This window comes from Amphiura filiformis, chromosome 5, assembly GCF_039555335.1.
Source record: "Amphiura filiformis chromosome 5, Afil_fr2py, whole genome shotgun sequence".
Classification (NCBI taxonomy): domain Eukaryota; kingdom Metazoa; phylum Echinodermata; class Ophiuroidea; order Amphilepidida; family Amphiuridae; genus Amphiura; species Amphiura filiformis.
In genome coordinates this window covers 8517227-8532661 of record NC_092632.1, presented here as the reverse complement: position 1 = coordinate 8532661, position 15435 = coordinate 8517227, and the positions used below count along the sequence as shown (strand labels likewise).

Sequence of the window (15435 nt, the reverse complement as noted above, 5' to 3'; positions counted from 1 at the left end):
TCAATTTCAACTTGCTTGGATATTCAAAAAAATGCCGAGTGTATGATCGTGCAAATTTTGTTAATGAATTCCTTTAGGCAATAATTCATTTCTAACATTCAAATGTACAACCGGATATGTGGGCAAGTAACAGATGTGTTGTGTTAGAGCTTGCCCGGTGTGTTTGCAATTCTCCATTACCAACGGGCAAGTGTCAAATTTGAGCCCTGCGGTTGAGGGTTTGTGTGCAAGTTATAGGAGGACACAGCACCCATTCATGCAGATCATATCCATGCTAGTGCAAAATTAAAAGAAATAATAAATACTAGCTCTCATTCAAAGCACACCATGATTCAGTTTATTATTTGCAGGTAGTTTTTGTACAATTTTGATTTAGTCTTGTTTTGTAAATAAACACTCTCTTGCAGTTAGAACTAAAGAAATATATGAAACATAATGAGAATTTGACGACTACACGACGTCTTATAAAACCGACCTTTTGGTGCCAATTGTGAAGCTGTGTTTCGGAAAGCGAAATGGCGCGATTGTGCACTGCCTTCAACTACAACGCACACCAACGCATGTATGTATGCACAGTAACAAGGATAGGACGACATGGGAAAGGAAGAAATCAGGAAAACAACTACATTAGCAACAAACATCACTATCTAATACACATATTTACTTTTTCCAAAATGGTGGGTGTCTTACAAGCCTAGGTCAAAAAAATATATCATTAAAATAATAAACAATTATGACAATAATTCTCTCTGCAGAAGTAAATGGCATTTCATACAGTGGTATCAGCAACTTTCATGCTTTAAACTAAACATGAAATTAAAAAGTTGAATAACACTGGGGAAAATATTGTAAAGACAATATATACTCACTTTTACTTTCAGTATAAACTATGAACAAATTATCATGATTTTAACACAAACACATAACAATTCTTCAAATACTATTCCTATAGACACTGCAGATGATTATGCTTTAAAGCTTTGACTGTGTCATGAAAATGGCTAAACTACTGAGAAAATAGCAGGAAGCTTGATTTGGGCTAAGCTAACACACTCATGAAAATAAAGTAGCAATTTTGAGACATAACTACAGATTTGAGAAGGAACAATAAAGGAAATAATTGTGAGATTTTCAGTTTTCAGACAAGTTTGATGAAAATTTAAGAAAATAGATAAAACAAATCGTATAAATTCTGCCTCCCTAACACCAACCTTAGAAATAGCACCAGTTTCAGTATCACTTCCTCCACCCAAGTAAGCCATATTTGCAATTTGTGGTTGACTGTAGCTGTATTGACTACCAAGTATATCCGCTGGGGTAGACCGGCGTGATGACACAGGAGTAGATGACCCACTGTGTGGGGGTGATACACGGTCCAAGTCCAGGGGCATTACCATACTACCAGGCAGAGGCGTGTAAGATTGCGCGATTGCGTATCCCAATAGGAATGATGCGGCCTGCCTGATTTGCCGCTACCGAGGGCATTGTTGAAGATATCAAAGTTGTCGACACTACCGGTGCCGACTCTATGCTCCAGTTCTTCTGCTCTCTGTTCTGTGTTGAATTTCTCCTCTTGTATTAACCTAAAGGATAAAATTAAGGTGACAATCATATTATGTTGAAAGTCCTGACTTGGGGAAAAAATCGGGTGATGCTGATGTTTTTCCCCTATTGTGAAGAAAAGTTAAAAAAGATATTCACAATAATTTGGAATATAATTCATGTCAGTTGTGTTGAATTAATTATGGTTTTATTATACAAAGCAGTTACAATGAGAGTAGCATTTTTGGTAACATAATTCACATCTACATCCACTCTCTCTATTGAAAACGCCACTACCTACAGGTGATAATTGATCACAATTAGCAAGCATGCCTAGTTTCAAATCGCCATTTGAAATTAAGACAATTTATGAGTGGCACAAATCAGTTGCTAATAAGGGCTCAATTGTAGGCTGAGACAAGAATACCAAAAGAGATCGGAAGCATAGCCTGAGCCCATTCATCGCTGTGTGCAACGTCCAGTTAGGCATAAAAACATTTTTGGTAAAAAACTACAAATTAATACAAAAAAAAAAAACTTAGGTAAATTTAAAGTTGCCCATGACATGGTGTATTATTTCCTTAGTGTATTGCAATGGTTAAAAATCATGATGTAGGTCTCAATAATATGTAGTTTGAAGCACAAGTTTGTTACATTTTTGTCAAATTTCAATATTACAGTCATTTTTCTATATTTTAGCTACAAATTGTGTATTTTGAACTATTTTAACATCAAAATATGAAAAACATAAGCTTAATGATATGAAATATGAATGTGTCGGTAACACAGATCAGACCTCAAATTTTGTAAAAATCTTTACTACAGATATTTTGTCTCTAGCCCACGCTAAGCAGACGTGAGTTGGCACGGTTCAGTTGTTCACAATAGATTTCGCCGGTGTTTCCGATCTCTTTTGGTATTCGTCTCAGATTGTAGGTAGCATTTGCACAATAGCTGCATGCCAGGGTTTGATCACCAATGATTTGTCTCTCCATCACTGCTAGTATGATATGGGCATTGCTTTCAATCAACTATTTTCATACATCGGCCTAATAAGCAAGCAAATCTATGTTGCTTTTAAGCAATCCAAGTATTGCTATTTCCCATTTTTTGTCGCTTTGACAGATGAGATGCTGATCAATCTCCTTTTGCAAAGATATAAATCTCACATTCTAAATAAATAAAGCAAAATGCAAATCCTACCTTATTTCATTATTAATAGCATCCAATTGCTCTTGTAACATTACAGCTAATGTTTGTGCATCCGTATGCCCTTGAGGTGAAAGCATATCTACTGCTCCAAAGATGGATTCCGATTCGTCTGTCTCCTCCATCTCCGGCTCGTCACTCTCAAAGGCCTGTGCAATGTTTGCTAATACACTGGCCTGTTCTGCTTTCTCCCACTCTTGCTCATTAAGAGTGTTAACCTGAAAGGATTCAAAGCACAAACTCAAATTATTAATACATGTCTTTTTGTTGCATATCATACAAAACACCATATACCTGCTGTGAAGATTGCCATACCATGCATTGCATGCTTGTTGATATTGATATGTACATTATGGAAAGGAAAAAAGACTTTGTTAGTAGGGGTTATCAGAGATAGACAGACAGACAGACAGACAGACTGAGAGAAAGAAAGACAGAAGAATGAGGACTAAGGCACAATTAGCTGCACAGTAGGGCTCATATAGGCCAAGCATGTAGCCCCATTCATTAGTTGTTCCCAGATTATGAGGAAATATATGCAAATGACATTCTGATGCTGAAAAAGCTTAATGTAAAATATGATTTAAGTGTTTCTATGAATAACCAAAATTGTAATGATTCTAATTAATATATAATTATGTACAAAATATCTAGTGTTATGGAAGTATCGTTAAAATATAACATAAAATAAATGAATCAAATTCAATCCTGAAAAATGCACTTATATACAAATGATTTATATACACATGTAAAATAATTTGTTTTTACATTTATTTTACAAAGCTTGGTTTGGTAAAGAAAAAGTTTGTTTGCAGAAAGTAAAGTCCAATTTTTCATGATATCTTACTATGAAAGAGCAAAACTTTCCTTAAAAATGTCAAATTTCCTTGGAAAGACTTTCCTGCATTGCACGATAAAGGCACTTATGTGATTAGGTTGCAAATGGCTCCACTGATTTCAACAATTGAATACTTTTACTTTGAAGGTAAAAATCTTGTGAAGTTTGATTCACAAGGTTTGTGTGCAATTAGACCTGCACTTAAAGTATTACTGTTGAACAATGTCTGGCCCATAATTAGTCACCATCACAAGTACATATTTAGTTACTATGGATACAACATTCTTCATTCCTATTTAGTATCTTTATTTACAGTTAGCTTGCCTCATCTCAGGATATTTTGTTTCTTGAACTGTTGTCACTAGGGGGCTCACTTCTGTGGAAGAGTGCACATGCAGATTATGCTTGTATGGCAAAAGCTGAAATTTGCTTTTAGAATTTTGTTCAAAAATATTTTTCTACATTTTACTTTGTAGAAAACTTCCTTCATTAGTTTTGTTTCACATAACACAATGTATAGGCCCTAAATCTGTGACATGTTTGTTCAAGTACAACATCACCCGAGATATACGGATTCTCACTTTGATTTAGCTTGCAATACTTAGGTTACACAAATATTAACATTTGCCAGGGGTCCATCCATCCATTTTCTGGTACATTAGCTGCATCGGCATGGTTGGTAGGGGAATATGACATGATAGCTAGAGCGGCAGGATTCTTTCAATACATACTGGCCTTGACCTACTTATATAAGTTAGTTTTCCTTGTTTTCACTAATTAGTATTTCCCTTAACTCTTTACAACTCATGCATATGACATTATAATGGATAGCACAACTGTCTATAATGAGTAGGTATATACAAGCACATGCTAAAGGGAGGATGAAGATGAAATGAAGAATGAAAGGTTGATGATGATGCATGATGCGAACAAAACCACATAACACATTGATTTTCACTGTTGGGTAAGGAGTGATTGTGCAGACGTACGCATACGAATGAGGTCTACCTTCTTAAACAAGTCGCATCCCGATATTGCCTCGTCGGCATGACTACTAGCTGCTGACCTATCCGGGACGCATGTCTAACGGTGTTAAAATAAAGAAATAAAAAATGCAAAAAAAGACAAAGACATGCGTGTGTTGAAACAAAGCCTGACTGATTTGGTTTGGGTTACTGTGGTTGTATAACACGTGCAGTCAAAACAAAATTAGTATGCATGACAATGATGTTATTGATGACGATGCCATGTTTAAGTTTCTGGATGCCGTCTGCTTCCGTAAAGAGCATTACAATAAATGCAGTGAAATATAATCTAGAAACACTTGCATAGCCTGATTGATCATGTACAAAGATAGATAGAAAACAGGCTCCTTCATTTCAGTTAAGTATCAGATTTTATAAGAGTTAATTATACTTAGACTTGAGATGCGAATGACCAGTAATTCGAGCATGTCGATTTTGAGTTGCATTAATAAGTGAAGATATTGAATCAAGATACAAAGGAAATAAAGATTAATCACTGATAATTATATCATTATTTTTAGATACAGCTTGATTTCTGCACCTGTCAAATTACAAATTGAACACCTGACAAAAGTACATCTTACAATGTGAAACAAACACTATCAAGTTACCATCTGATGAAAACCTGTTAGTATGGTAACAGTTTGATCAGAACACTTTATTACTTGTTCCAAATCAATTAGTCTCCTATTATTCATTTAATCATAGGCATCACACTTCAAATGTAACATCATATATACTTGATTCTGCTACAATTAAAATAATCAAAATGAACTGGGAGTGTCAAAACACATACATATAATACGTAAGTGATGCGGGTGGAGAACGATTACTGATAAAAGTCAACATGGGTTATATGATGGAGGGAGGGAGGGAGGAAGGGAAAACAAATTTATGAATGATTTGATTGATTGACCAGTGGTGTAGCGATGGGGTGTACTTCCACCTTTTTTCTGGAGTGGGGCTCTAAAAGGTTAAAATCCAATGTATCTAATAAACAATGTAAACCCCCTTAACAACCCTAACTATCCCACCTAGATGTAATTCCTCGCTACATCACTGTAATGAATAACAATATCAAATGGTCATTTCATCCACATGAAATTGGACAAATTAGGGTCTGTCACACAACAAAACAATTAGGTTTATGAATTAATTCTAATCACATATGAATTAATGATTTTGAAAAACTTCAAAAAGTGGTTGGTATGGTGGTCAACTGAATAAATCACAATGATGCCAAAGTGTGGGAGGGGGAACATAATTTTTGTACATGAAATATCACATCATAGTTTTTGTATCACATCAATGTACATAACATTGACTCAACATATTTAATGATGAAAACAGCAACAAAGACAGAGACCGTTTCTCAAGGTATATATAAACAAACCATCACTATATCATAAATATGAGATAGCAATCACTCCGGATGGCAAAATGTAATTCTGTACTTCAAAATGTGATACAAAATACAAGGCCAGAATACCAATTACAATTTCAAAACAGCAGTATGCACAAATTAATACCCTTAATATTTGGGGGGAAACCCTTGCTGGGGAATCTAAAGGATAATCACACACAATGTTTTCACCATTGTGCTAATTTGACATGGGACTGGAAATTTAATGGCATAAAAAGTGTGGGCAAATTATTTGTACACAGCCACTTCCCTCCATGGTGCACCCGATAATGAGTTGCACATCAAAATGATGGTACTGTTGAGCTCATCTCTAATTGGGCCTACAACTTATAGGTGACTCCAAGGGTAGGTATGGTAGCTATGTGGGTGCCATAGGCTGTTAAGGTTAAGTGCTGCGTAAGGAGCATTCAGCATGTGTACTAAAGTGTATGGTAAGGACTAAGGAGTCTACATAAAAATCAGCTGGCCCAGGAGTATACTATGTAGGAAGAATCTGGCTGTGTACATATGTATACAAGTCTTATAACAATATTCAATGGATCAAAACTGGGTTGATTTCAATTCAATTTTTGTTTTCAAAAGACATGCAGAATTGGCAGCACATTTTTGACATCAGCTAAAATCCCAACAAAATTATATCCAAAATGCAAGTGTTTTATAAAAAGAAATCAAATCATTTTGTCATGTTTTTAAACATGTTTCTTTCCCCCTTAATACAAGAACAGCCGAAGTCAACATGGGACTATGTCAAATGTGACCTCTACATGCCCTTAAAGCTGCTTGTGCATATGTAACACTTATTGGAAAATATGAAGTGGTTGTTTCAGCAAGTACAATTTTGTGTGCATTACTGCATTTAGCTGAATTTAAATATCCTGAACCTAACTTGTATCACTGAAATTGTGTAGAAGCTATTTTGTGCATACAAAACACTTCAAACAGGACTACATTTTTTCATTTCATTAAATTTTGAATTTCCTTGATATAGCCAATGCTACAGAAACAATTTGATTTTGAATCCACTTGTAGATTACAAGTCTGCAAAGGTGAAGGGTAAGTTAACCAAGCACAAATATTTGTCAAGTTTACACAATTTTGCATATCATGAATGGCGCATTAGTGAGTGATATTCAAATGCCACTAGCACTACAGTTGTTTCACTGAGTGAGAGAGAGAGCTAGTGATATACTAACAACATTCAATCCAAACAAACTGTATTGCACATGGAAATTTGTCTCAACTCTTGAGTTTGTTTAACATGTGAAGCACCACTCATCCGAAAGGTGAATGGGCATGAATCAGTAAGTTAAAATTCAGCAAGATAAAGCCGATAACATCAAGAATTATGCCTTTGATATGAAATGTTAGATTTCACACCATTTATGGTGTAGGTGAATATATGAATATATGAATAGGGCAACATATAAATAAGCTTCTCTGTATAATTGTTAAGTTAAAATATAGGCAGCTTTTCTCTATATAATTGTTAAGTTGAAAATTAGGCAAAAAATTTGAGATGGTCTCGGCATGCAAATGATTCAATTTATGTTAAAGCCAGATAAAAAGAAGCTTAGTCTCAGGAGTATATGGGAAAAAGGCAATGCATTATGCTTTTTTATTTGGGGGGGCTGCTTTTCAACCAAATTTTCTAATATTTTTTCTGAATGTAAAATAAACCAAAAATTTGATAAAATCCTCAAAACATGGAACCAAAATTAATTAAAAAAGCTAAGCATGTGTTCTCCTGAGACAAACTTCTTTTTTTATTTGGCCTAATATGCCAGTTAATATGAATGTTATCATGAAATATGTAGACAAGATGACACCTTGAGTTGTCATATGTCTGCTATGGAACAAGCAAGTGATGTCAAGCCAAGTTTATGGCACTCTTAACACCTATTCCTTGTATGGTTGCATGCGTGACCAGGTGCAAACACAACCATTGTCACAGTTTATGAGTTAAGTTTTTGGCATCCAAATGTTTCCGTGTTAATTAATCGATTTGGCCTACAATACCATTACAATGTTTTCTGGACAACATGTGGGAACATTTTCAATTGGTAGAAAAACGGTAGGATACTGTAATTTGCTTTTCGACAAAGCCTTTGGAATTTACTGAAAAAGTGAATTGTGCATTTTATGTTGTTGTATTGCTAGATACTGATAACTATGGAAATATGATGAAACCAAGGTGTGAGGTGTCTGCTGTGTGAGCAGGTTAATTATGATGTAACAGGTGCTTACCTTGGTGGGATCATTCTTAAGTGCCTGTAGTCTTCCTTTCTCTTGTCTTCTCACCACTGCCAAATTATACTGGTCATCTTCAACACTAGTAGTACTTTGACCTTGTGTAGCGTTGGCAATGACCACATCGGGGACGGCATGAGATGATGGACCAAGTGTATCAACACTATATGCAAGACAAAGTTTTAACAACATTAACTTGAAGAACAATGGTTCTTTCTCATGGCAAAACCTATACTCAAGAAGTTCTAACACGGAATAACTTATATACAAGATATCTTTTTCACCTTTTGTAAAATACCACTGCTTTTTATAGTAGCCTGCTATCTGGACATTAAAAATTTGATGGATGTTGATAGGCATACTTTGCAGCCTGTATAAATTTTCTAAAATTACCTGGATCAAGGCAGATAGACTTTGATTTGTACCAAAACACCACACTAACAGGCCTTATAACACTGCAAATTGAAACAGTGAGAGGTTTCTGAGAGCAATGCTTAAAGGGGCACTTACATGGTATGTGGGATGTGTTCTTACATTCATAAATGCAAGTATGAAGTGTTATTTCTATGATGCATGGTAAAATAAAAGACAACAGTACCACTGATTATAATTGAATACCTGAGTGGAAGAAGGGCCCAACTCAATCAAAACTGTTTTTGAGATATTAAGAAAAAACTTAATATTTGGAAAAGTTTTATAGGCAGAATGTTTTCATCTTCAGGGGACCTTTAATACATGAACATACAATATAACATACATTCAAAATTACAAAAGATGTTTCCATGGCAACGGTACAGGTCTTAATACGAGCTGGAGTTGGGCCCTTCTTCCACTAATATACTGCAAGTACCAGTACCGTAAGCAGATGTGTTATAAATAGCTAAGGAAATTTGGTAATTATCCATTAATTACACAAATAGAAGCATGTAATATGTTAACAAGAAAGTGTATTGTAGTGAAAAGCAGATTTCATGGATGAGCAAAATTCCTCCTTAACCCAATATTTGTGGAAGAAGGGCCCAACTCCATGGATTTGGGCCTTTCTTCCATGAAAACCATAATTAATTGTACGTGGAAGACCATTTAGAGAGTGGATTTTGGCTCATCTTTCACACACAAGGAAGAACAATCTGCTGGCAATAAAATGCTGGGTCTACCTCGTTTTGTAAAAAATTGGAGTTGGGCCCTTCTTCCACTCAGGTATTCAATTGTATAAATCTCCTGTATAGTGTCAACTACACAAGTGTCATTCAAAGTTTGGATTTGAATAATGCATTTGATGTCAAAACTATAAAAAGGTGATGATTAAGCGCATCCTATTATTATAAAAACATAAAGGTCATGTTCTTGGAACATGTACATTAATCAAATTTACATGGCAAGCCCCAGGGTTGTAGCAACAAATCACCTACAATGGTAGCAGATTTTGAGTAAACCATGTGGCAGGCAAACTTTATATTTTTTAGCAAGATTTTACCAATGGACACTCATTCAATGAGTTGGATTGAGTGTTGGTGTCCAGCATTGGTGGCCCCACCGTATCTACAACTCTGGCAAGACCATTAAGAAAAACACTTAAATGTTGTAAATTCTTGCCATTTTCATGTGACTTACCCAATTTCTATTCTTGCTGCAGCTTGTTGGTTGGCTGCTTGTTCTTTAACCATCTTTAGTTCCAACTTGAGACGAAGTAACTCTTCTTGGATACGATGCTTCTCAACATTTAGTTCTTCTAACAGCTTCTTTGTCTTTTCGAGTTCTTGTGTCAAAGCATTCTACAACAATAATGACACAAACAATGAAAGAGTTAGTAACCACAAGATGGCTATCATTATGGCCAGGATGGTACAGTGGATATATTCACAACACCTTGGTGTGTGGCTGCCCATTCACTCCTCTGTGCTTTATTATAAGAAACTCTTTGAACAGAGTGCAACTTAATTATTGCGGTATATGCATAGACTTGTTTACTGGCCTGGTGCTTGCAATCACAGGTTTCATATCAGAATTGTTCAAATATCAAATTTCACCTGCTTTTCCTGTGAGTTTCTTGAGACTCAATCTTCAATGTGATAAGTCGAAGATAATTAAATATATTTCTCACCCATTTTCAAAGTATTTTAAAAGAATATGAATAGTGGAAAACTATTTTCTATTTTCCCTGTTTGCAAAAGGTAGTGAGCATATTTTAAACAAATGAAATAAAATTATTTTTACAATAATGGCAAGACTATTTCAGTTGATCATGTTTTGCAATATTTTCAACATAATCTGATATTGCTGTATCCTTGGTATTAAATATATCAGTTTATAAATAAACAATGTTAATTTTGATAATACATATCCACTCCAACCTAATTCATGGCTCTTGACAATGTACATTCTTTTTATCCATGGAGCCCCAGCAAGGTTGACGCAACCTGCCAGTGGCTGTTATACTCAATAATGTTCATGTAATGTTCAATTTATTTCTCCTCCTTCAAAGGTTAGTATTTAGATTTTGTTTAATTTTAGCCTGATATTTCACCATGACATTTGGACTTTTACTGCCAATAGTTTATTTCCCCACAGGGTAACACATGTTTAAATGCACAACTAGACATGGCCTGCTAGTAGCTGCTTTCAGATTATATGCCACCTTTTCATGGACATTTGGCCCATTTTGCACCAAGTTCTTTTACATCGCAAAGTTACATGAGAATGATCTTAGGTTTCACTGGCACTTCTCCAATATTATTGAGCACAAATTTAAACAGAGAAGTGAAAGTACATTCATTCATTTGATTTGTTAAGTACCTTATTACATGTGGACCTGTTAAAGCGCCACTGTATATTTGAATATCGATATCAGACAACTTAATATCTCTCTGAAGGACGGAATACTCTCACGGTTCATCTACCCAACTCTGAACCAACTGGTTTAGCTGGAGAACAAAGGCTTGTGTGTTTTGTACTGCTCTTTGTTTTGTTTCAAACTACAGGTGGCATTCTATGAAATATGATTTGTAAAAGTAACAAGCTTCCTCCAACAAACTCTTTTCTGACCACAAAGCAACTCAGAGCTACACTACTACCACAAAGAAACATTGTCAATCTGGGATGTAGGCCTCCACTTTCCCTTGTATAGCTAACATAAAATCTTACTGTTATCTTTTAAGTTTACTTCATGCTAAGGCAGCTTTGTCCCAAGTCACAACTTTTACCCACCCCTTCCTTTCATATGATAAATGTCTCCTTTCTCCCTCTGCACACAATCTTGCACTGTGAACTCATCAACCAACCCCTAGTGATTTCTTGTGATGTTTTATCTGATATGACTTGGCCCATAGGGAGCATGCAGTATGGACAGGTACAAGGAGAGGCAGGCAGGCAGATATCCCAAGTGCAAGTTTGTCAATGCTGAAACATCTGGATTGGTGCAACAAGCTAATATCTAGCACAAGGTTATCACAGCTCATGCCAAAGAACCACATCCAGTATATTATGAGGCCACCTTTGAACGTAGCAAACATGTGCCACAAGGTGCATCAGGGTGATTTGTTCATACCCCCAAATTGTTAGGCCTTAAAACAATATATGTTACTCAGTCTTTTTGCATCAAAATGTCATGGTTTGTATTTTCTTGAATTAATTTTCTTTGCATCTTGTACCCTTTTGTTCTTTTTACTTGTATTCATATACTTCTGCTTTGTACACTTACAATACAATGTACTTCAATTGTGATAAAAAACAAATAGACATCTACATCTGTCAATTATGCCTATTTTCTTCCATGATGTTGAGAGCCAGTTCAAATGCTTGTTTTCAAAACATTTAATTTTTACCAGAAGCTTAAAACTTAGAGCACTAAGATATGTTCACAACCATGAATATAATCTACAAGAAAACCTATTCCATAGGGAACTATTAGTTCAGAGATTCCGGATTTAGATCTTGATGAAAATTTTGGCAAAAATTAATTGAATTTGAAGATTATTACAACAAAATTCAATACCAAAGCAAATATCAACTAGGGAGAGGAAATATTACGTAAACTGTTTGACATTGTATATACACATGGTTAAAGCACTGCTGTAGTCAATTTTGGTGACATATTGATGCATTATTTACATGTCATTCTTCCCTACCATTCACATGAAACTGATTTCTCCAAGGAGACCACATCTTACAGTTCATTTTCCTCCTCACATCCTGTTTTCTTTATAGTCATGGTATTTTTATATATTTTTGCCTTGATGGGAGTGCTATAGAGTCAATGTCAACATACCTATGGGGATTTACAGCAAAATTGGCTAGCATTTAGCCTGAGAATGAAAGTGTACAGGAAGGCAATGTCAAATACATGTTGCTCCCTCCCTCCCCACAGGAAATTTGTCCAAACACTGTCAACAAGTTGAGGAAAAAATAATATTTGAAAGGATGTATAATTCCAAACAAAATGTCATCTTCTTAAGTGTCAAGTTTGGTCTTACTCAGAGACTCCAGTGGGAGTCTGCTTTTGGGCTGCAATTCAAACTTATTCCTAAAATAGCCAAGAAAAGATAATTTAGTTTGTTGAACAGATTCATTACGTTTGTTGAGTAAAATATACATATTTCCATTTTGCTACAGGAAACAAACTTGGATTTTTATTAGCCTAATGACAAACATTTCAAGAATTTAACATACCCAGACATCCTTGAATAGTTTTTTCTCCAGAAATCCTGGGACTAAGAATTTATATAGGCTTTCTGTCCTACAGGCTGAGAGAAATAGCTTTTTGTTCAGATGTGGCAAACATTTCTAACAAAACAAATTAGATTTTACCACTACATGTTTGGTAGTGAACATTAAGTATAATGATGTAAGCTACTGATTATTTGATCACTGGTAGCTTCAGTGCAAAAATTATGACAATCAATTAATTATAAATGAACTTTGTATTCAAGAATGAGATTGTCTATTACAGATCCAATTTACATGAGGCAATCCATCCATGTGGTACCAATGTCATCAAAACCTACTTTAAAGCATTCACATAAATGAACCATGCAATTGGGAATGAGGTTGTCTACTTATGATGCAAATCTGTCTGCTTTGTACAAAATTGGGGGTGTTCTAATCAACTTAGGCAAAGGTTAATCCGTCATTTAATGTAATAATGCACATTATTACTCGGTCAAGTCACTAATAAATTTGCACTGGCGAATACGATACATTGTTCTGTGAGGCAAGAATGCATATCTTTTGGGTATTACATGCCACACTACACCTGAATTAGGCTGATTTGGGCTATTTTATATTTCAAATCCCACACCCTCCCTTTGGAAGATGTAAACTGCTATCTCAATTCTAATTGCGGCAAATGCATAATCCAGAAGGATTTTTGGGAATGTTTTACATGAACTTCTAGCTAAAGAGTGTGAAGAATTTAATTTTCAGCTCCATTCTAAGACTTAATAGGCAGTGGAGAAATATCCATACAATTGGATTCATTACTGGATGTGTTCCTAATCACATGAAATTAGTTTGTAATTAGAAGTAAATCTTCCAAACTTTATGCTATGAATATGCCACTTTTGGATGGAATGAGTGCTTCTTAAGGGAGGGGTGCTAATTAGGACAAATTCAGTACTTAAAGCCTATAACTGATAAATTTGGTTTTACTTCTACAGGCGAGTTAATTTTAAATTAAAAAGCTCATTAAGTGTGACACTCTATTTCTGAAACATTGCTTCAGTTGGGATACTGTCTGAAGTACAAAGTAAGCCCAAAATAATAAACACTGTTGTTAAGGAATCATTTTCCACCTGTAAAAGTGCTTCTATTTCTTCTCCAAATTACACAAATATTATTGGGAGCAAGCTGGAAGATCTACAAAAGAATGGACAAAGCTTAAAATGGCCCAAAACAATGTAACAATATCACATTCCCATTAAGGAAGAACTGTTAGAATATTTTAAGTCCCATTCCTATGCATGATCTGAATAGTAAAGTGAACTGGCAAGATTTATTTTTGAAGTGCAGGGGTCAACTTTTAGCCCACTCAAACTAGCAGAGTTGAGGTAATCATACCTTGTCATCAAGAGCTGCCATTCTTTCTTTGAGATGAAGCTGTAATCTCTCATTAGATTCTGATAATAATTTATCCACCGTACTTGATAACCTTTTGTTGTGTTCTTCGTTCATTCTTTCTCTTTCTCTTGCCTGCAATAAAAAAAAAATGCGATGTTATTAAACAATGTTTAAAGGTCTTAAGTGACACTTAATAATTAAAGAAGTGGGTGGAGTACTCGAGTTGGTTATTTAATGTCCTTGAATGATTTCTAAAGCATCTGTGAAGTGATCGGCACCTACTACTTCATCTGAGTATTCACCGACACCCACACTAACTTGAAATTAATCCATAAATGATATTGCCTATGCTAAAGTACTTTCAAATGAACAATATTTATGCCTTTCAAACTGTTGATGAGCTTCACTCTATGCAAGCTCATATATTTCTTCATTGTTAATTTACTTCAGATATTACATAAATGGCAGATCATATTTTGTAATCAGTATCTTTATAATACTAACAGTATCTGTTCAGAGTCAAGATTGACATTTGAAGATAAGATTGTAATGTCATCCCTGCTGTCACTTAACTCCATCCTCATACAATTTACTTCAGGTCAGCTTATTCTTTTTGACAATAGCACTGATTTGCTTTTCTTTGAAAAATCCTTAGATGCAAGAAAGCAAACATAATAAGTCATAAGTTGCTAAATATGTGCTACAAAGTGTACAACTACTATACAGGTATCCAAACATTCTTACACACATATAAGATCTTCATATGAAGATGAAGTGATATCCTTATGAGAAACAAATGTTATCTACTGCTGACAGTAATAGATTACTAGAAATACTATCTACTGCTGATAACAAATAATCATTACAAATGCTATGTACTGCTGATAACAAATAATTATTACAAATACTATCTACTGCTGATGGAAAATAATTATTACAAATACTATCTACTGCTGATAGCAAATAATCATTAGAAATGCTATCTACTGCTGATAGCAAATAATCATTAGAAATGCTATCTACTGCTGATAGCAAATAATCATTACAAACGCTATCTCCTACTGATAGCAAACAATATTTACAAATGCTATCTACTG

General features: G+C 34.9%; 1 protein-coding gene across 1 annotated transcript in view; it reads right to left on the bottom strand.

The window, feature by feature from the left end:
- Positions 1-15435, bottom strand: part of LOC140152563 (liprin-alpha-1-like) — a 322649-nt gene that overhangs the window by 33899 nt on the left and 273315 nt on the right. The window contains 8 exon segments of the mRNA XM_072174952.1: positions 476-541; positions 1212-1411; positions 1414-1583; positions 2746-2969; positions 4598-4672; positions 8282-8447; positions 9899-10059; positions 14339-14470. Coding sequence (XP_072031053.1) covers positions 476-541; positions 1212-1411; positions 1414-1583; positions 2746-2969; positions 4598-4672; positions 8282-8447; positions 9899-10059; positions 14339-14470 — 1194 coding nt within the window.